This window comes from Cervus elaphus, chromosome 24, assembly GCF_910594005.1.
Source record: "Cervus elaphus chromosome 24, mCerEla1.1, whole genome shotgun sequence".
Classification (NCBI taxonomy): Eukaryota; Metazoa; Chordata; class Mammalia; order Artiodactyla; family Cervidae; genus Cervus; species Cervus elaphus.
Genome location: NC_057838.1, coordinates 60,572,973 through 60,594,062, shown reverse-complemented (window position 1 = coordinate 60,594,062; position 21,090 = coordinate 60,572,973). Strand labels below are relative to the sequence as shown.

General features: G+C 37.7%; 1 protein-coding gene across 8 annotated transcripts in view; it reads left to right on the top strand.

Moving 5' to 3' along the window:
- Positions 1 to 21,090, top strand: part of DOCK3 (dedicator of cytokinesis 3) — a 267,277-nt gene that overhangs the window by 78,993 nt on the left and 167,194 nt on the right. For all 8 annotated transcript variants that reach the window (XR_006337624.1, XM_043886679.1, XM_043886678.1 and 5 more), the window contains exon 6: positions 16,261 to 16,409. Coding sequence is in view for 7 of the 8 variants with exons in the window: in XM_043886679.1 (XP_043742614.1) it covers positions 16,261 to 16,409 (149 nt within the window). In the remaining variant the exon portion in view is untranslated. The remainder of the gene's footprint in view (positions 1 to 16,260; positions 16,410 to 21,090) is intronic.

Here is a 21,090-nt window from a genome sequence, read left to right as displayed (position 1 = left end):
CCCAGACTTCCAAGTGCTTTTAGACTTTGGAGAAGGAATATACATAAATTAAGTGATAAAGGGCAGTAAAGACAATTGCTACTCCCTGCTGCTGCTGCTGAATGAGTAGTAAAGATTGTGAGTACTATGGGTCTTGAATGTTAAGAGAGATCAACCAATTTCTCCATTTCCGAGGATCACTTCAGGAAGGATGCTCAGGAAGAGGAAGTACATTTGAAATATAAAAAGATTGCAAGAAAGTAGGAGCTAATTGGAAAAAGTGTTCTGACCTAGAGAAATTGGGCAGTGTCATAATGCCATCCATGCATTGGTCCTGTTTATAGGTTCGTCAGTTTATTTAGACGTTAATCTCTTATTAAAAGTTGTTGAATTCCTGTTTGCAAGTCACTGTTTGGACTTTTGTGATAGTCATTTCCTTTCTCTTTTTCTCTATAGTTTTCTTCCTATGTGAAGTCTTTGTGAGCTTTTCATTCATTCATCCATTCCAGAAAGACTAATCACCTATTAGTTGTCATACCTTGTTACAGGTTCTAGAGCTGCAGCAGTAAATGAAGTGGATATAATACCTGCCTTTGTGAACTTTGCAGTCTAGTACATTTTATGATTAATTTTATTAAAATAGCTCTCAGAACCTAGAAGAAGATTTTTTAGGTGGCATCATGTCTATCCATCACTAAATCAATGGACATGAGTTTGAGCAAACTGGGAGATAGTGAAGGACAGGGAAGCCTGGAGTGCTGCAGACCATGGGGTCGCAAAGAGTCAGACATGACTGAGCGACTGAACAATGACAACAATCCTATCTATAGGTTGTTAATAAAGTTTTTTCTGCTGTGTCTCATTCTTTTATTCATTTTATCAGATATTTATTTTGTACTTGATCTGTATTAAACCTTAGAATTCAGTGGAGAGCAAAAACTGACAGAAGTCCCATGGCCTTATAAACATGTTGGTAAAGGAATTTAGTTTTCCTTCTTAAAGACAATTTGCGGGTTAGGAATCATTCCCCCAACTGTTTCAGCTTATTTTAGCAGCACCAGATGAATCTGTTATATGTGTTAAGCTGAATCATTATCTGCTATGGTCTGAATGTTTATGTCCTCCTAAAATTCACAGATTGAACAAAACCTAATACTTGATGTGATGGTATTAGGAGGCAATGCCTTTGAGAAGTTCTTAGGTCATGAGGGTAGAAGCCTCATAAATGGAATTAGTGCTCTTCTGGGGTATTAAGACACTCCAGAGAATGTGCTAGCCCCTTCCTCTATGTAAAGACCCAGCAAGAAGTCTGCAGTTTGCAACTGGGGTGTCTTTGCATTGGCCATCTAATTTTACACATGGTAATGCATATGTTCCATTGCTACTCTCTCATTTTTTCCCACCCTCTTCTTCCCCCTCTGTGTCCACAAGTGTGTTCTCTATGTCTGCATCTTCATTGCTGCGTTGCAGATAGGTTCATCAGTACTGTCTTTCTAGATTCCAGGTATATGTGTTAATATACAATATTTGTCTTTCTCTTTCTGACTTACTTCACTCTGTATAATAGGTCCTAGGTTCATCCACCTCATTAGAACTGACTCAAATGCATTCCTTTTTTAAAATTTTTTTTAAAAATTAATTTTTTTTTAATTGGAGGCTAATTAATTTACAGTATTGTGGTGGTTTTTACCATACACTGACATGAATCAGCCATGGGTTTACATGTGTTCCCCATCCTGAACCCCCCTCCCACCTCCCTCCTCGTCCCATCCCCCAGGGTCATCCCAGTGCACCAGCCCTGAGCACCCTGTCTCATTCATCGAACCTGGACTGGCGTTCTGTTTCACATATGATAATATACATGTTTCAATGCTATTCTCTCAGATCATCCCACCCTCACCTTCTCCCGTAGAGTCCAAAAGACTGTTCTATACATCTGTGTCTCTTTTGCTGTCTCGCATACAGGGTTATTGTTACCAACTTTCTAAATTCTATATATATCCGTTAGTATACTGTATTGGTGTTTTTCTTTCTGGCTTACTTCACTCTGTATAATAGGCTCCAGTTTCATACACCTCATTAGAACTGATTCAGATGTATTCTTTTTAATGGCTGAGTAATATTCCATTGTGTATATGTACCACAACTTTCTTAATCCATTCGTCTGCTGATGGACATCTAGGTTGCTTCCATGTCCTGGCTATTATAAACAGTGCTGTGATGAACATTGGAGTACACATGCATTCCTTTTTCTGGCCGGGTAGTATTCCATTGTGTGTATATACCACAACTTCTTTATCCGTCTGTCTGTTGATGGACATCTAGGTTGCTTCCATGTTCTAACTATTGTAAATAGTGCTGCAATGAACATTGGGGTAGCATGTATCTTTTTGAGTTAGAGCTTTCATCTTTTCTAGATATATACCCAGGAGTGTGATTACTGGATCATATGGTAACTCTATTTTTAGTTTTTTAAAGAACTTCCACACTGTTATCCATAGTGAGAAGACACTGGCTTTTTATTATTCTTCCTTGTCCTTAACCACTGATGAACTTGCACAAAACAGCAGTATTGTACCAATTACCTAAGTCAGTCATCTCTAAGACTGAATATTTGTAAGGAAGGAAATTGGTCTAGGTAAGTGAAAAATAATCGTATGATTGCTAAAGAGAAGTAGTATTATTTTTAATGTGGGAAGAAAGAGTAATTTGGCATAGATCTCTTGAGCTTTTGTTTCTCTTATCAAGTCTGAAGGGAGTTAAGAAGTTGGGTATATGTTGATTCATTGTTAATTACAGAGTGTAGTGATAACAGGTTTGGGTATTAGTCACTGTTCTCCTAGTCTTTGACAATAGCTCTTAATGCAGAAAGAAAAGGCTTTTTCCCCCTTTCTTTCTTTTTAAAATAGAATTAAGAGCATTTCCAGTACCATTTCTTTGCATATGGCAGTGCCTTGGATTTGCACCTTGAGATCGCTTTAACTGGGTATAATTCAAAAATAGACTTTTGTTTATTCTTCTCCTTTGTATTTGAAAGTGTTATTGCTGATGAATTAAACTTACTTTTTATGAACAACTTAAACATGACATGGTTTCTTTACTGTAAGATGTATATAGATTGATTCTGTTGTTAAAATAAGGACCAGTAGTGACAATAATAATACAAACCTTATTATTTTCTCTTGTATTGCTTCCTACTTAATAGAAGTATAATTAAAATGACAACTTGGTGATATTTAATATCATTTCACCTTATAAATTCCTAGTCCCAATTATTTCATACTTTCAGCTAAATGGAAACTCTTTGATTATTTGCCTGTGACCCTTGAATTGTGAATTAAAGCTGCCATATGAGATGACAGGTGACATGCCATGAAGATGTCATGTGAGATGAGTCAAGGATCCCCTAAAAGATATATACAGATTATGAAGAGAAAAAATTTGAAACTGGGAAGGAATTCATTGCACCTGGCAAGTCATTGACTCTAGGAAGTGTCAATAAGAGGCAATTCAGAGGCCAGATCTAATTTAAATGCTACATCTGGCTTTTTTTTTACCAAAGTGCCCAGCACACAGTAAGGCCAAACAAATCAAAATGTTGGAGTTTGGAGCAGAGAAAAATTTATTGCAGGGCCTTGGTAGGAGACAAGGCCAGAGACATCACTTTGCTGACAAAGGTCCATATAACCAAAGCCATGGTTTTTCCAGTAGTCATGTATGGATGTGAGAGTTGGACAATAAAGAAGGTTGAGCATTGAAGAATTGTTGCTTTCGAATTGTGGTGCTGGAGAAGACTCTTGAGAGTCCCTTGGACAGCAGGGAGATCAAACCAGTCAATTCTGAAGGAAATCAACCCTGAATATTCATTGGAAGGACTGATGCTGAAGCTGAAGCTCCAATACTCTGGCCACCTGATGTGGAGAACTGACTCACTGGAGAAGACCCTGATGCTGGGAAAGATAGAAGGCAGGAGAAGGGGTTGGCAGAGGATGAGATGGTTACATAGTATCACCAGCTCAATGGACATGAATTTGAGGAAAGTCTGGGAGTTAGTGGAGAACAGAGGAGCTTGGTGGGCTACAGTCCATGCACTTGCAAAGACCATGCACTTGCAAAGAGTCGGACACAACTTAGCAACTAAACAACAACAACTTGGTAGGAGATAAGTGACTCTCTCCCACCTCCCAAAACCATGAGCTCCCTGAAGTGTTTCAGCAAAGCATTTAGAGCAAGCTGAGGGAGGGGTGTGGTTATTTGTTGCACACTTGTTGGTGCTGGAATCCTTTGTTTTTGTGACTGTCCACGTAGGTCAGGTCAGATGTTTCTGTAAACATCCAACACAACAACTTCGATTCTCTGTTCTGCAACTTTTTATCTGTATGTGAATAGACTATTAAAGACCAGCACCCTAAGAATAGGCTATCCTATGTATTTCAGGACATAGGCAGCATTATTTTATAAAAGGTACAGAGCGAGCATGAACTAAACACAGGCATCTAATATGGAGTCAGATTTATTCTTCCTTTTTACAACATTAAAGTCAGTAAAAGAAGGTAGAAATGAAGTTATAATCCCCAGGAAGTTTTGAAATGAATTTTCCCTTTGGGAGTTAGTAAAGAAGGTAATAAATAATTGTTTGTAGTATAGTTGCAATTACCTTAGAAAAGGAATGCAGCCTATTGGACTTTTTAGGAACCAGCATGAATTTAAAGAAAAGTATGTCAGCCAAAAGAGTGATTTGTAAATGATAGAAATGTAGAAAAAAGGAGAACCACAGAGTCAGATGTTAGTGCTGCACATCCAGATCCTTGAGGGGGAAAAGGGAGTGTTGTTAGGCTGGCCCTGCCCGTTCCTTCCTAGGGGCACATCCCTCCTGGTTAGCTGGTGTGTCTATCCAGTGGGTGGGCAAGCTTCCAGGATCTGGGTAGGAAAGAACTGATTTTTCAAGAGTCAACTACGAAATAAAGTGGAATTGAGCCAGAAAGGAGTAAAAGCCAAATAGTGCAGCATCAATCACCTATTCAGATGGAGCCAGTGGACATTTCGTAAAGCCTAGTCTATAGAAGAAGCATTTATACAGCAGAGATCTGGTTTCATTACATTGTGGAGATTCGTCAGACCATCTGACTGTCCTCTCAATATCCTTTGATGATTCATATGACACCTCCATTTTGCCTTGTTAGAGTTCACTGCAAGTGTGTGGCCTTCTGATGTTTTGATTCTTTAAGTATTGGTAAGGCCAGTGCCAATATCAGGCCCTCTTACTATTTTTCATTGTAGAGTGACAACTTGGCATGTCGTTCTGTTTATTATATTTTCTTTTGGAGCTCAAGGGAGGGTTGAGATATTTATACTCCCTTGTTCATGGCACACTCTAGTCATCAGTACAGTTAAGACTCCTCTCTTCCCTTATTTTCCCCCTTATTCTCTTTCTTTTGTTCCCAGTTTTGCCTCCAACTTCCTGCTGTTAGAAACAGTACTGTGATAAATAAACATCTATTAATTCTCTCAGGGACCTGTGTGAGGGTTTCTCTGGGATATCTCGGGGAGTGGGGTTGCTACATTGCAGAGTATACACCTGTTTAATTTTATTAGATTACTCTCCCAAATTGCTGACTGGGCTGTACTTTAATGATTTTTTAATAATTCTGTTAGATATAAAAGTGGCATCTTATTTCATTTTCCTTTGCTGATTTGTTTAAACTAGCAGCATTGATGACCATTGCTTAGTGTATTTCTTTTTAGGATTTCCCTTTTTGTTAATTATTATTCATATCATTTATCTTTTTCACTTGGGATATTTTTCTTGTTGATTTATAGAAGTTCCTTATACTTTTTATATCTTCTTTTTTGATGAAGTATAGTTGATTTATTATATTAGTTTCAAGTGAACAACACAGTGGCTCAGTATTTTTATAGATTGTATTCCATTTAAAGTTGTTATAAAATATTGGCTAGGGCTTCCCTGGTGGCTTGGTAGTAAAGAAACCCACTGCCAACGCAAGAGACTCGGGTTTGATCCCCGATCCATGAAGATCCCTCATGCCTCGGAGCAACTAAGCTGGTACACCACAACTACTGAGCCTTCGTGCCTAGAGCCCATGCTCTACAACAAGAGAAGCCACCGCAGTGAGAAGCCCGTGTACCACACTGGACAGCAGCCACTGCTCCCCACACCGAGAGAAAAGCCTGCTCAGCAATGAAGACCCAGCAATGAAGACCCAGCCAAAAATGAACTCAGAAATAAATAAATTTTTTAAATGCTTTAAGAATAATTGGCTATATTCCTCATGTTGTGCAATATATCCTTGTAGCTTACTTATTTGGTAAATAGGAGTTTGTACCCCTTAATTCCCTACCCTTATCTTGCCCCTCCTACTTCTCCCTACATAGTATTTATCATTCATTTCTCCTCTGTATTTGTGATTCTGTTATTGTTTTGATATATTCATTTGTTTATTTTTTGATTCCACATGTAAGTGATATCATACCGTGTTTGTTTTTCTCTAACTTATATCATGAAGCATAATACACTCCATATCCATCCATGTTGTCAGAAACGGCAACCTTCATCTGTTAGTGGACACTTAGGTTGCTTCCATATCCTGGGTATTGAAAATTATGCTGCTGTGAACATTGGGATGCATGTATCTTTCTTGAATTCTCTTTGAATATATATCCAGGAGTGGAATTTCTTGGTTATGTGGTAGTTTTATTTTTAGTTTTTTGAGGTACACCATTTTCCATAGTGACTGCACTGTATGAACTGTTACATTCCCACCAGTGTACTAGGGTTCTCTCTTCTTCATACTTTGTCTTCAGCATTTATCATTTGTAGACTTTTTGATGATTAGCCTTTCTGACTGGTTGTGGTGGTTACTATGCAAAATAAATAAACAGCTTACATAACACAATAACATAAAAGCAAGCAACCCAATTAAAAAACGATCAGAAGACCTGAACAGACATTCTTGCAGAGAAGATATATACGCACATGAAAAGATGCTCAACATCACTAATTATTTGAGAAATGCAAATCAAAACCACAGTGAGATACACCTCACAGCTCTCAGAGTGACTGTCATCAAAAAGAACATGAATGTTGGTGAGGATATGTTTTAACTTTTATTTTTAATTGGAGGATAACTGCTTTACAATATTGTGTTGGTTTCTGCCATCTGCTACATCAGCATGAACCTGCCGTAGGTATGCATGTGTCCCCTCCCTCTTGAACCTCCCTCACACCTCCCACCCCTTCCCGCCCCTGTAGGCTGTCACGGAGCACCAGGTCTGAGCACCCTGCCTCATGCAGCCAATTCCCGCTGGCAAAAAGTGAGGATACCTTTTAAGGGATAACATACATAGGTAGGTAAAACACGAAAGAACAACAGGGTGCAAATCAAGACCATGTTTACTAGTAGAAGATGGAAAAGAATTGTTATTAGGCATGTGCATATAGTAAGATCCAGGGGTTAAGGCCGGATGTAGTACACTGGCAGGGGTGCTGTGATCATAGTTTGGAAGCCCATGTAGATGACTTGGTGATGTTTGGTAGCCAGGTTTGTAGAACAATGTCTATTGGAGGGAGGGCAAAGAATATATTATGGTAAAAGCTGTAATTAAGAGAACTTACTAGGTTCCAGGCACAGCTAACTCCTATAATAATCCTAGATAGATGCTCTTTTTGTTGTTGTTGTTATTGGGTGAGGCAACCACACTCACAGAGAGATTAGTAAATTTGCCCAAGGCATAGCAGTTCACAGAGTTAGGACAGAAAACTTAAGTCTAAATTCTGACTCTAGAGCACTTATCCACTATGCTGTATTGTCTTTACTTCAAAGAATTATGAGACCCCAGAGCAAGGGTCAGTCATAGGAAGGCAGGAAATGGTCTGGGTAAATTTCACAGATTGAGTGTTGTTAATGGTGATAAACATAAATTGTAAGAACAGAGTGGTGGGGTGAAGTAATTTGTCTTTTTGTTTGAAGTTCCCATCTGTTTTGTTGGTTTCAGTAGGTAAGAGAGACTCAGACAGGTCAGTCAGGTAAGACTGGAGCAGACAGGAGTAGAATTTGGCACAGCAGAATCACTTAATGCCTTTGGAATTTTGGCCTTGCCTGAAAGTACTGTTCATGCAGCATCTCTGGATATCTTGGATGTAAATGTGTGCCTTCTGCCTTTTCCATTCTTTGCTGAAGCTGGTTGACTCATAGTCTGAAGGGGCTTGTTTGGCAGGGTAGCTGCTATCATTTCTGCCCTGTATATACTGTCACCAGATGTGGAAGCCGTGAACGGACAGATGCTATGCTGTAGTCAAGAGACAAAGCTTTCTCCAGGGTGTTTTTCTGCTGTGGAATGTGTTTCATTTTTCACTCACTCTGGGAATGAGACGTATAAATGATCTAGCTTTTGTGTTGATTCTGGCGGGGAATCACTGCACTTGGGCAGGTTTGGCTGCTTTCATTTGTTAATATTTAAAGTAACAAACAGCAGTGAAAGCTGAATTGAGGCTCTGTTTAACTTTGTGACCCAGAGAAACACACTTGGGGTAGGGGAGGCTGTTTATGGTAAGGGTTATTTAATTTCATTTTTTAAGATAATCAAATATGTTTATATGAATTTTTAAATAATGTATTAAAAATAACTAGGCCTTTAGTGAAAAATAGTAGTGTTTGGCCTTATCTCTTCTCATTCCTGATTGCCATTCCATACTTAAGTTTTTAAGTTCTTTTAGCTGTTTTTTCTTTTATTTCATATTTCTAAATATTCTTTAACATATATTTTGATTTTTCTATTTAGCTGTTATTTAATGATTTCTTATTATAGAAGATAAGAATTAATCTTTGAATGTTTTTCTCCATACACATATAGTCTTTCCATCCTCCAGCACTTCCAAAATAGTTATATCTTTTTTTTTTTTTGGTTAAGTCAGTATGTAGCTGTTACTATGTCTGTGTAACTACTTTCACCTTTGAGCCATACAGAGAATTAAAGTTACATTTCCTTTCTTGTGTAAATTGGTTTTTTTTTTAAATATTAATAATTGTTGCTGTTTGTTTTATTTCATGTGTTTTCCTCCTAGTCTTCTGGCAGAAATGAAGATCTCCTTTGAATATGTTCAGATACTTCAGGATGTTTTTTTTAGTTTTTTTCCCCAGTGACAACCTGTATGGAGCCCTCCAACCTCCTGTGTTAATCTGGCCTGAGGATTTCTTTGCCCTTCTCCTATGTTCCTTTGTCTCCTGCATTAAACCAATGTCACTTTGATTCCTGGTTTACTTCCTCATTTGATAAATTACTTTTTCCATAACTTCCTGAGAAAGGTGTGTAGGAGAATATTTTTTGAGATTTTGCGTACTTGAAATGTCCTTAGACCACCCTTACTTTGATTGATGGTTTGGCTTGATATAAAATTCTGGATTACAAATAATGAGCAGAAGTTTTAAAGTATTACTTTATTATTTTCTAGCTTCCAATCTGGTTACTGAGAAGTCCTGTGTCTTTCTAGTTTCTGAGTCTTTTATTGACAAATTGTTTTCCATGAAAGATTTTAGGATCATCTCTTTGTCCCCAGTGGTCTGCAGTTTTCAGTGAGATGTCTCGGTTGTATTTTTTCCATTGATTATGCCAGCTATGCAGTGAGCTCTCATTCTAGAAACTAGTTTACTTCAGTTCTGGAGTATTGTACTGTACAATACAATATTGTACAATAATTATTATTTTACTTCTTTGGCAGTTTCTTTCTGTCTGTTTTTATAATTTTTTCTTCCTAGAAATTCTTTTATTAGAATTGGACTTCCTGGAATGATTCACTAGTTTTCTTATATTTTCTCATTTATCCATTGTATTATGTTCTTTGTATTACTCTCTGGCAGAATTCCTCAAAGTTTTAGTCTGTCATTATTACTGAATTTTGTTTTAAATTGCAGCTATCCTCTTTCTACCTGCTGCAAGCTTTTGGGACTCTAGATCTTTTTCTCCTATTTTGTTATCTCCTGTTCTTTTTTCAAGGATATACTGTAATCATTATGCTTTCTAGAATGTTGATTATTGTTTCTTTGAAATGTTCTTTTATTCCTGGAATGCTTTCTTTGTTATATTAATATATTGTTTTTTCCATTAATATTTAAGAATGATGCATCAAAATTTTGACAGAAATAAAAGGAGTAAATAAAGCCACCTACATATATATAAATAAAAGAATGTTTGAAAGTGAGAGATGAAATGGAGAGAGGTCTGGGAATCTTCCCTTAACCACTTAAACTTTAGGTGCAGTGTTTAGTTTCTATTAAATTGATTTTGACCTATAGTTTTTAGCACTTATGGCAGCCCCTTTGTTCTCTTGACAAGAGCAGTACTTTTGATGTAATTTTTAAGTTAGACTTTTATAGTCCTATTAATGAATGTTAATCTGTGCATATATAGTTTTAAAATAAGGTTAGCTTGGTTTATGATGGATACTCTGCAGCTTTGCTCATTTACTGACTTAGAGACATTATTGCAGCACAATTTTTCTTTCAACACTGAGTTACTAGCAGTTTAATAAAAATAATTTTAAAATCAGGAGTATTTCTGCAGAGCTCCAAGAATTCTTTCACAATGATAAGGTAAATTCTACCTGCTTGTGCTTGCAAAGTAGTTAAATTATTCTAAATGTATGGTTTTTGCTGGCTCTTCAGTGTACTTTCCAAACATTATGTGACCGTTCTTGACTAATATTAGAGCTTTTGCAGAGGGTAAGCATGTTCCTAAGATTTCTTTTTCTTCTCCTTAAAACAATTTTTTTTTCTTTTGTTTTAGCAATGATAGTAACTAGGGATGATTGTGCAGGAAAGCTAAATTTTATTGCCAGTCTGATTACAGGCATACCTGGTTTAATTGTGCTTTGCTTTGTTGTGCTTCACGGATACAGTGTTTTGGTTTTCTTTTTTTTTTTTTTCTTTTTGCAAATTGAAGTCTGTGGCAACCTTGTACAGAGCAAGTCTGTTGGTGCCATTTTCCCCACAGCATTTGCTCACTTCATGTCTCTGTGCCTCATTTTGGTAATTCTTTTAATATTTCAAACTTTTTCATTGTAATATTTGTTATGGTGATCTGTGATCAGTAATCTTCGTTATCATACTCCTTCTCCTCCTCACAAAAGGCTCAGATGATGGTTATCATTTTTTAACAATAAGATATTTTAAATTGAGATATATACATTGTTTCTTTAGACATTTTTGCTATTGCACATTTAATAGACTACAGTTTAGTGTAAACCTAACTTTTATGTGCTTTGGGAAACCAAAAAATCTGTGTGACTCTCTTTATGTTCATATTCACTTTATTGTGGTGATCTGGAGCCAAACTCACAGTATCTATGGTATATCCCTTATATACTGTTTGTTTGGTCTACTGAGGAGCAGGTTTCTCAGTAGAAAAGAATTTCTCAGCCTGAGTGGGATGTTTAGCTGTCCTGTGGCATCAAGTGCTCGCAGATTATGTGCTCTGGAGTCAGTCTCCCAGATTATTCACGTTGAATGTGTGTGTTCTCTTCTGCTAGGTACTGTTTGGTGTCTGAGCAATGCTGGTGGAGCCTCTAGTGCTAGGACCTCTGGTCAAAGAGGCCATTAGGTTGGCCTGGAAAAAGAAGTTAGCACCACATTGATTATAATAATAGGGCTGCTTTCTGATTGTATGATCTGTTTCTTTCTTATTGCAGATTAGTATTCCCAGCTTTATATAATTAGAAACAGTAACTGATTTTTCTATGGGAAAAAAATACTGTACAATTGTGCTGGTTTATCTACATAACAAACTACTCCAAAGCTTAGTGGTTAAAACAGTGATTTACTATATTTCATTCTTCTCTGGATATAGTGAGATCAGCTGGGCAATTTCATGTAGGGTTTATCATTCTGTTGCAGTCACATGTTGGTGGAAACTGTACTCTTCTGAAGGTGTAACTCGGCTAGGCGTGGCATCTGACATGGCTCACCCCCACAGCTGAGATGGCTTAGTGGAGTGTCTCGTTGTGGCCTCTTCACATAGCTTGGGCATTTCACGGCATGGCAACTGGATCCTGAGAGGCAACCTCCCAAGAACATGTATTCCAAGAGACAGGAAACATAAGCTGCCAGACTAGTTAAGGGCTGTGTCTAGAACTAGCTTACTCACTGCTGTCCCAGCTCACCACTGGATTGGTCAGAGCAGTCTTAGGGCCTGCCCAGATTTAAGGCTGTAAAGAAAGAGGTTCCAGGGGCTTCTCTGGCGGTGCAATGGTTAGGACTCCATGCTTTCAGTCAGTGGCTCAGGTTCAGTCCCTGACCAGGGAATGAAGATCCTCCTAGCTGCAAGGCACAGCCAAAAAAGGAAAAGGAAAGAAAGAAATGGGCTCCAGTTTATTCTAGGGGAGTGTCAGATTCATATTTTTGCAGAAGAGTGCTTGGGATGGGAGATACTGTTGTCATCTTTGGAAAATACAATCTGTTAGAAACTCTTGATTTAAAAAAATAAATAACCATGTAATGCCTTAAAAGAATGTATTAGTATATTCTTGCATTGATATTATATGCATGTGTGTGTGCATGTTTGTTATATAGTTATTGTATGTATGTGTATGTGAGTATATATTATGTGTGTGCATGTATATATGCATACACATGTATATACATATGTATATATGTGATATTTCAGTATCAATATACTTGATTATATGTGATTTAAAATAAACACAAAACTGCACTTTTAATTAGTGGCTACAAAGTCAAAACCATCTAACAGTTGAACTATCTTTCCCCTGACAATTTGTTACCACTCCCTATGAAACTTTTTTTTTAATATCTTTTCTTCTGTTCTCAAACCTCTAACACCCCCTCCCACTCTACTCACTCTCAGCTGGTGACCTTGCTTTTTATTTCCTTGAGAATAAAACATCCAAAGGGAAAGTTTAGTTCTGTCACCAAATCTCCTGACTACTGGTGCCTTTCTTTTCTGTGACAATGGAATATCCTGCTTAAGCAAAATCTCACCTTTTAACCTGGGACCCATCTCTTCTTGACAACTCAAGGATTTAACACCTGCATCATCAAATTTTCTCCTCTACCAGATTATTCCCTTCAGCATACAAATAGCCTAAAATTGTGTTTTGTTTTTAAAAATCCTGCCTGGTGGCTCAGATGGTAAAGAGTTTGCCTGCAGTGCGAGAGACCTGGGTTCGATCTTTGGGTTGGGAAGATCCCCTGAAGGAGGAAATGGCAACCCACTCCAATATTCTTGCCTGGAAAATTCCATGGACAGAGGAGCCTGGTGGGTTACAGTCCACGGGGTTGCAAAGAGTTGGACACGACTGAGCAAATAACTCTTTCCTAATAGCACAACCCTGTTTTGCTACCCCATTTCTCTGCTTCCAGTTAGTGAGAGTTCTACAGAAGTGTTGTCTGTGCTCTGTCTCTATTCCCTCCTTTCCCATTAATCTTGAGATCACTCTAGCCATTCCATCAGTGGCCAGTTGTGGCCACCACAGTGCCAAGAACAGTGGCCAGTTCTCAGTCTGTATTTTATGTAACCTCTCAGTGCATTTAAGGAAGTCTTTAAACTCCTGTTTTCTATACTCTCTTGCTTTTCCTCTCACCTCACTGCTTGCTTCTTAGTTTCCTTTGCTAGATTCTCCTCACTTTTCTGACCTCTAAGTGTTGAAACTCAGTGTCAAACTTAGCATGTCCAAATTGAACCTTGTTTGCCTCTTCCAGGCCTGCTTCTCGGTCTAGGCAAAAAGAATGATCCTTGACTCCATATCTCACATCCAATCTATCAGCAGATATTGGCAGCCCTAACTGCAAAACACATCAAAGTTCCAAACTCTGAAATGTTTCCTTTACCATTCTTACCTTTGTCCTGTCAGCCATCATGTTGTAGATTGTTGCAATAAATAGTTTCCTATCTGGAACCCCCACTGTCTCTTTGCACAGAGCACTCAGAGTAATGCTTTCAGGACTTATGTCATATTGCATTACTTTTCTGCTCCAGATCTCCAGAGGCTTCCAGTATTGCTAGGAATAAAAGCCAAAGCCCTTAACATAATTAACAAAGACCCAGCCTAATCTGGTCCCATGTTGCCTCTCACTGCATGATCACCCCTTTCCCCCATGTTCACTTTGCTTCAGGTGCACTGATCTGTTTATTCTCTGTGAATATGCCAAGTCTCCTTCCACATTGAGGCATTTGCTCTTGCTGTTTCTCATGTCTGTAAAATGTTTTTTTCCAGTTTTCCTAAGTGCTGTCACCATATTTCATTCAGGTTTCTACTTAAAGTTTAGCTCTCAGAGAAGCCTTTCCCTAACTATTCCACCTGAAGCAGTACCTTCTCCTGTTCCCCAGCCAACCCACCCTTGGTCACCCATTGTTCCTGTTCTGCTTTAATTTTTCTTCTTAGAATTATGTATTTGTAAATGAGATATTATGTATACCTCACCACCATTATGTATTTGCCTATGTGGTCTGTGTCTGCCCTCTAGGATGAAAGCACCATGAGAGTAGGGGCTTAGGATCACAACAGTGATAGCACTCAGCAGGCGCCCCGTAAGTGTTTGTTAACTGAGTGAATGAATAAATGCTTGTATGTCTGTATAGTGGGTTGTTGCATGTGGCTTGATGGAAAAGTATTAATCCTAATTTATTTTAGATTTAGACAGGTGGCCCTGATTTGTCAAAAAGAAATGCGTGTGCTGGAAGAAAACAGCACATTGCCACTGTTGCTTCAAGCTCTCAGTTTTGCAGATGCAGTTTGCTTAGGCTGTGTTGTTTTTGAGCGGGCGAAAATTTGGGTCCTGTCCATCTGCCAGCATTGTGTACCATCAGGGTGCTTAACTTTTCTTCATATGTTCATTGAGTAAAGAAAGAACAGCTTGATGTAGTTAGAGTGGGTGATTACTAAGGTCTTCTATTAATAGTTAAAAATAATTTCTCTTTAAAATGGACTGTTATAAATCTAATGCTCCATTAGATGAGTTCTGAGTAGCATGTTGTTCCAAACATTGTAATCATAAGATCAGGGCTACTTAAAAACATTAGCTGATTCTACTAATTTGTAATTTACTTTTTATAATTTTTTTTTACTGCTCCTTATTTTATTTTATTTTATTTTTTTCTTTTTTTATTAGTTGGAGGCTAATTACTTCACAACATTTCAGTGGGTTTTGTCATACATTGATATGAATCAGCCATAGATTTACACGTATTCCCCATCCCGATCCCCCCTTCCACCATCCCGATCCCCCCTCCCACATGTAATTTACTTTTTATAATTTTAATTATAAATTATTTATAGCCAGCTTATTTTGAATCCACCTTATTTTGGCAAGTGTCTCTTCAGGGGAAATCCCAGATAGAGACTTTACTTACACTATGGTAAAGATTGATCTGTCCTTAAAAGCGTTCTTTTGGACTAGTTACATTTGAGGAATTTTAATTATCATATAAAATTGTGCTTTTCTATAATAGAAACAGGAATCAAAAATTCCAAAATCAAGATTTTACTTCTGAGCAAATAGAACTTGAGTTTTTAAACTGTGTTCTTAAATTAATCTTTTTGATAAGCATCTGTGTACTGTCATAGCATTTACAGTTTTTACTTGTAAGGTTAAAGGCACTGTGATGTCCATAATTAAGTTCACTAAGATGTTTCCACTTAACTCTTATAAAGGTGAGACTTTTTATTGAACTGAAAAGAGTAGAAATCTGCGACACTGGGGATGCATACTGTTTTCAAAAGCTAATTAAAACTAAATGAGGCCTGGAAACCTGGAATGAATCTCACTCCAGAGACTGTAACTTTATGTTGAAGCAGTTCCTTCAAAATAGGGCAAGTGATTCTCTTCCTCCCTCCGGCAACTTGAGTATCCTTCTGGAGAAACCAGAGATGTTGCTGGATGGTTGAAATCTTCGTTGTAACACACAAAGTAGCTTCTGTCAGTGAAAACCTCTCTAGGCTTCTGTGTTTCTTTTTGTTGTTACTGAGTTTAGTAACTTACTGGAAAATCAATAGTCCAGGATAGAGTAAACAAATGGCATTTTACATGAGCCAGGTCAATTATGTTGTTAGATATCACTTTATAGAGATTTTTAGACAGTAGGAACTAAGGATGTTTTAAGATTCTTAAATAAGCTTTTCTCTACATTGCCTTTTATTTTTTAGAGGTTCAGAGAATTGAGCACTTTTCATAGTTTAACTGTTTCTCTTTTTTTTCATTCCCTTTCCATATCCCTTTTTTATTTCACCCAACACCAAAAATGCCCTTTCAGAAACATAAAGTAGATCTTTTCTACAAGCTGCGCCATGTGATGAATGAACTTATTGACCTTCGAAGGCAGCTCCTGTCTGGTCACCTGACTCAGGATCAGGTGCGGGAGGTTAAGCGGCACATCACCGTGCGCCTGGACTGGGGCAATGAGTAAGTATGAATATCATTCGGGCATCTCTCAGTTTCATTTGTGATAACTCAGTCCTTATGGAGTTTGTGCCTGATCAAAGCTCATCTTTAGCAATGAAAAGACATGACTGTATTCGCCACTAAGCTTTGATCATATTCACAATGAGTAGTTGTTTCTTTTACTTTATAGCAAAGGATATTCACTGGTTGGTTCTACTCACTGAAACTCTGTCAGTCTCTATTTTCAGCCTCTATTTTCATTTCCAGAAAATTAAATAATTGGACTGCATTAGCCTCTGGGGTTTCTTCCAGCTCAGATTCCTTGGTTGTAGACCTCAGTAATCAGAATACTCTTTTGTTTCATCCTTTAGTACCTTTTAATTTCTTGTGAATTTAGTGTCCTTTACATTTTATAGTCATATAATGAATTCTGAGTAAGCATATACTACAAATGGGAGCTGGCTACATCTGTACTTCAGAATATTCTTAACTAATTATCATTCAGAAATAGTCCTGTATTTATGCAGTGGGTATGCTTATTTGCTATTGCCAAACAAGTAAAATTATAAGACTTTGACATGGGAAGCTAGAGTAGATAGTACTCAGGTTTTATTTCCTCCAGATTTAATAATTGATATAATTCTCAAATGCTTTTGTCATATTCTCTTAAAATCGGGCCCATTGAACTTTGAAGTGACTAGATTGCTTCCTATTTAAGATATACATATGCCTAAAAGTATATTTTAGAACAAATGTTTAGCTCCTCTCCTCAAGACATGATTGAAATGATGAAAAAAAAAAATAAAAAGAATGGGAGAAGCCCAGCAATAAATGGGAAATATGAGCCCATTTCTAGAAGCTAAAAAATAGATGGAGAATTAGTGACAGAAGAAGCCTATAATATGGAGGAACCCTTAGCTAATGAAGGAGCTGGTCTACCTTGCAGCTGCTAGAATCATGAAAGAAAGGGAGTGTGTGCTGGAGCTTAAAAAAGGAGGGGCTTAAAAGTATGTAAAGTAATAGTTCACCACCATGAGTGGAAAGCCTGGCAGCCAGCTGTTTCCCCTTTAGATGAACTAAGACCAACTGCCTAGTGGGAAACTGGGCAACAAAAGTTTGAACTGGCACTTTATTGGAAAGCCTTCCATTGTGAGGCATTTAAGGGTTTCAAAGTATAATGACCAGATCCCTTCCACCTACCAGTAAGAGAAACTTGCAGCCATTCACCCATGTATAAAATTTCTGCATGTCTCTTGTGCCTTTTCAGAGAAGGCAATGGCACCCCACTCCAGTACTCTTGCCTGGAAAATCCCATGGATGGAGGAGCCTGGCAGGCTGCAGTCCATGGGGTCGCTAAGAGTTGGACACAACTGAGCGTCTTCACTTTCACTTTTCACTTTCATGCATTGGAGAAGGAAATGGCAAACCACTCCATTGTTCTTGCCTGGAGAATCCCAGGGACGGGGGAGCCTTGTGGGCTTCTATCTATGGGGTCGCACAGAGTCAGACATGACTGAAGTGACTTAGCAACAGCAGCAGTGCCTTTTAAATTTGAATGGACAATCGAGTATTACCAGGTATATTTGAAGAAATACTTTCACAGGGAAAAAAGGGAGATGAATAAAATATCTGGCCCCAGAGAGAGCTTGAGATTAGCAAAGAACATCAAAAATTCCTGGGTATCCTAAAAGAGAATCAAGAAGATTCATTATGTATTATAAAATGCTATGAAAAAGGAAGAGAGAGTAGGACTTCAAAAAAGAATTCAGGAAGAGAACAGGAAGATAAAATTTTTTCCTTCATTCCCAGAATACTGAAATATCTTTTTTTAAACAAGTTTATTAACATTAGCTTCCCTGGTGACTTCCCTGGTGACTCAGATGGTAAAGAATCTGCTTGCAATGCAGGATACCTGGGTTCAATCCCTGGGTCAGGAAGATCCCCTGGAGAAGGGAATGGCCACCTGCTCCAGTATTCTTGTCTAGAGAATTCCGTGGACAGAGGAGCCTGGTGGGCTACAGTTCATGGGGTCACAAAATGTCGCACATGGCTGAGCAACTAGCACACATTAACATTAGCAGTTTTATTCACATACCATACAGATCCCCAATTTTTTATTTTTTAATTTTATTTATTTTTAATTGAAGGATAATTGCTTTACAATATTATGTTGGTTTCTGCCATACATCAACATGAGTTAGCCATAGGTATGTATAATGTCTCCTCCTTCTTCAACCTCCCTCCCACCCCCTGCCCCATCCTACTCTTCTAGGTTGTCACAGAGCACCAGATTTGAGCTCCCTGCATCATATAGCAAATTTCCACTGACTGTCTAATTTTACATATGGTAATGTACATGTTTCAATGTTACTCTCTCAATTCGTCCCACCCTCTCCCCCCCATCTCCACCCGTGTCCACAAGTCTGTTCTCTATGTCTGTGTCTCTGTTGCTGCCCTGTAGATAGGTTCCTCAGTACCATCTTTCCAGATTCCATATGTATGCATTAATATATGATATTTGTTTTTCTCTTTCTGACTTGCTTCACTCATATAATAGGCTCTAGGTTCATCCACCTCATTAGAACTGAGTCAAATGGGTTCTTTTTTATGGCTGAGTACAGCTCACCAATTTAAATCAGACAGTTTAATGATTTTTAGTATATTCACAGACTTAATACAACCGTCACCAAAATCAATTTTATCACCCCTAAAATAGCTGTGCTTTTTAGTTATCATCTCGCTCATCTGTCTCTAAAGATTTGCCTATTCTGGACATTTAATATAAATGGAGTCATATAATTGGTCTCTTATAATTGGCTTAATGTGCCCTGCTGTGGGTTTTGGTTTTTCTTCTCCCATTTATTATACTAGGTGTTTGATGGGCTTTTCCAGTCCTAAGTCACCTGGTCTTTGGCTCTGGGAAATTCTCTTCTATCATTTTTTCAGAATTTCCTCTTTATTGCCTTTGTTCTTTTCCTGGAAATACAACATCTGGATGTTGGATTACCTAGACTGAATCTGTTTACTCTTTCCTCAACCATTTCCTCGCTTTTTCTTTTATTTCCTAGAGATAACAATAATAATTTTAGTTATTTGTGACCTTTTGAAGTGACAATATCCTGTCCTTATTTGTTTCATTAAATTAGAGCCTCTCTTGACTGTTAATAGGATTGCTTGGCACACATCATAGATTCCTTGTGTGATATAACATGGATTCAGATGTACCATAAATCAGACAGTATTCTCTAAATCTAACTTTGAGCAATAAAAATCTTAGCAAATGTAATGTGCATAGCTGGTGATCTGTCTCCTCTGCTCAAGACAGTAGAATATATATAAAATGGTTTCATTGTATTTATTTTAAACAATCAATAATAGTAGTAATTTGCAAAAACATCATCCCTATGTGCCAAACAAGTTGAACTGATGGTAATAACAGTTATATAAATCCTATGTTGCAGTTTCACTGCACTGTACATATCAATAAATGAACAAGAGAAATATTTTAGAAATATCAATACCTCTTTATGATGAAAGTTACAAAACAAACCGATTATATTTTGCAGTCAGATCTTAAAACTTAAAGATGATAGCTTGGAAACAAGTTCAAATTATATTTGAAAAAGAGAACACTGAAGTATCTATCAGCGAAGTACAGAGCTGTTCCACCTTCATTAATAACTTTTTCTCAGCAAAGTAGGAACTTGCTTGTGTGTGTGTGTGTGTGTGTGTGTGTGTGTGTGTGTGTGTGTGTGTTTAGGGGGAATGTTTATATGTTTATTTTAATAAACAAAAACCAGGAACAAAGTTCCATCCCCCCCCCACACTTTTTAACCTTCTCCCTCTTTTTTTCTGTGATCCTCTTCTCTAGGTGTTTCTGTATCTTCTTCCCTCCTTTGTCCCTCCCCTTCCACTTCTTTCTTTCCCTAGTTCTTCACTCTATTTTCCCCTCTACCCGCGGTGGAAAATACAGTCACTTAAAAAAACTTAAATGAGAACTTTGTAGGTCTACTATTAAGACAAACTGATGGGACTATTCTCTCCGGTTCTCACTTGAACTAAAATATCCTTCTTAATTTGAAAGAAGAGATGGTGTACTGCAAAATGAAGTCATTCCATACCATTAGGTTAGCTAAAGGAGACTGCTCCATGCAACAGCTGAGCACCGATAACCATATCCGTTGTTCACCTTTTATGCCCTCATAGCTCTACACTTCTTGTTCCACTAACACTTAACAAATACCATAAAATATTGAAGCATAGCATATGTTGGCATGTTGTGAGTGCACAATCAATATTTTCTGAATGTATTTTTACATTGTAATTGATGTAATGAAGTATTAATCATATATAATTTTAAACTTTGTGCCTTTTTATTTAGACTCTTAGACCTTATAGCTCTGCCTTTTCAGAATCTATTTCAGAAGCTCTTAATAACAGCTATTAATAGTTTCTTGAGTACATCAACCTGTATCACTGTGGCAAGTACCTGGTCTAACTCGTATGCATGGTTATAATGAAATGCTATTATATTCTTCCAAGACAAGAGCTCTATTTTACCCTGTGAGGAAAGTAAGGCTCAGAAGCACTTTTCCTTTGTTGCGTAGTGAGTGGTAGAGCTGGTGTTTGTACCCAGAACTGATACCTAAGCCCATATAGCTTATGCAGGGCCTTACCATGATTATTTTTAAGTGTGAGTCTT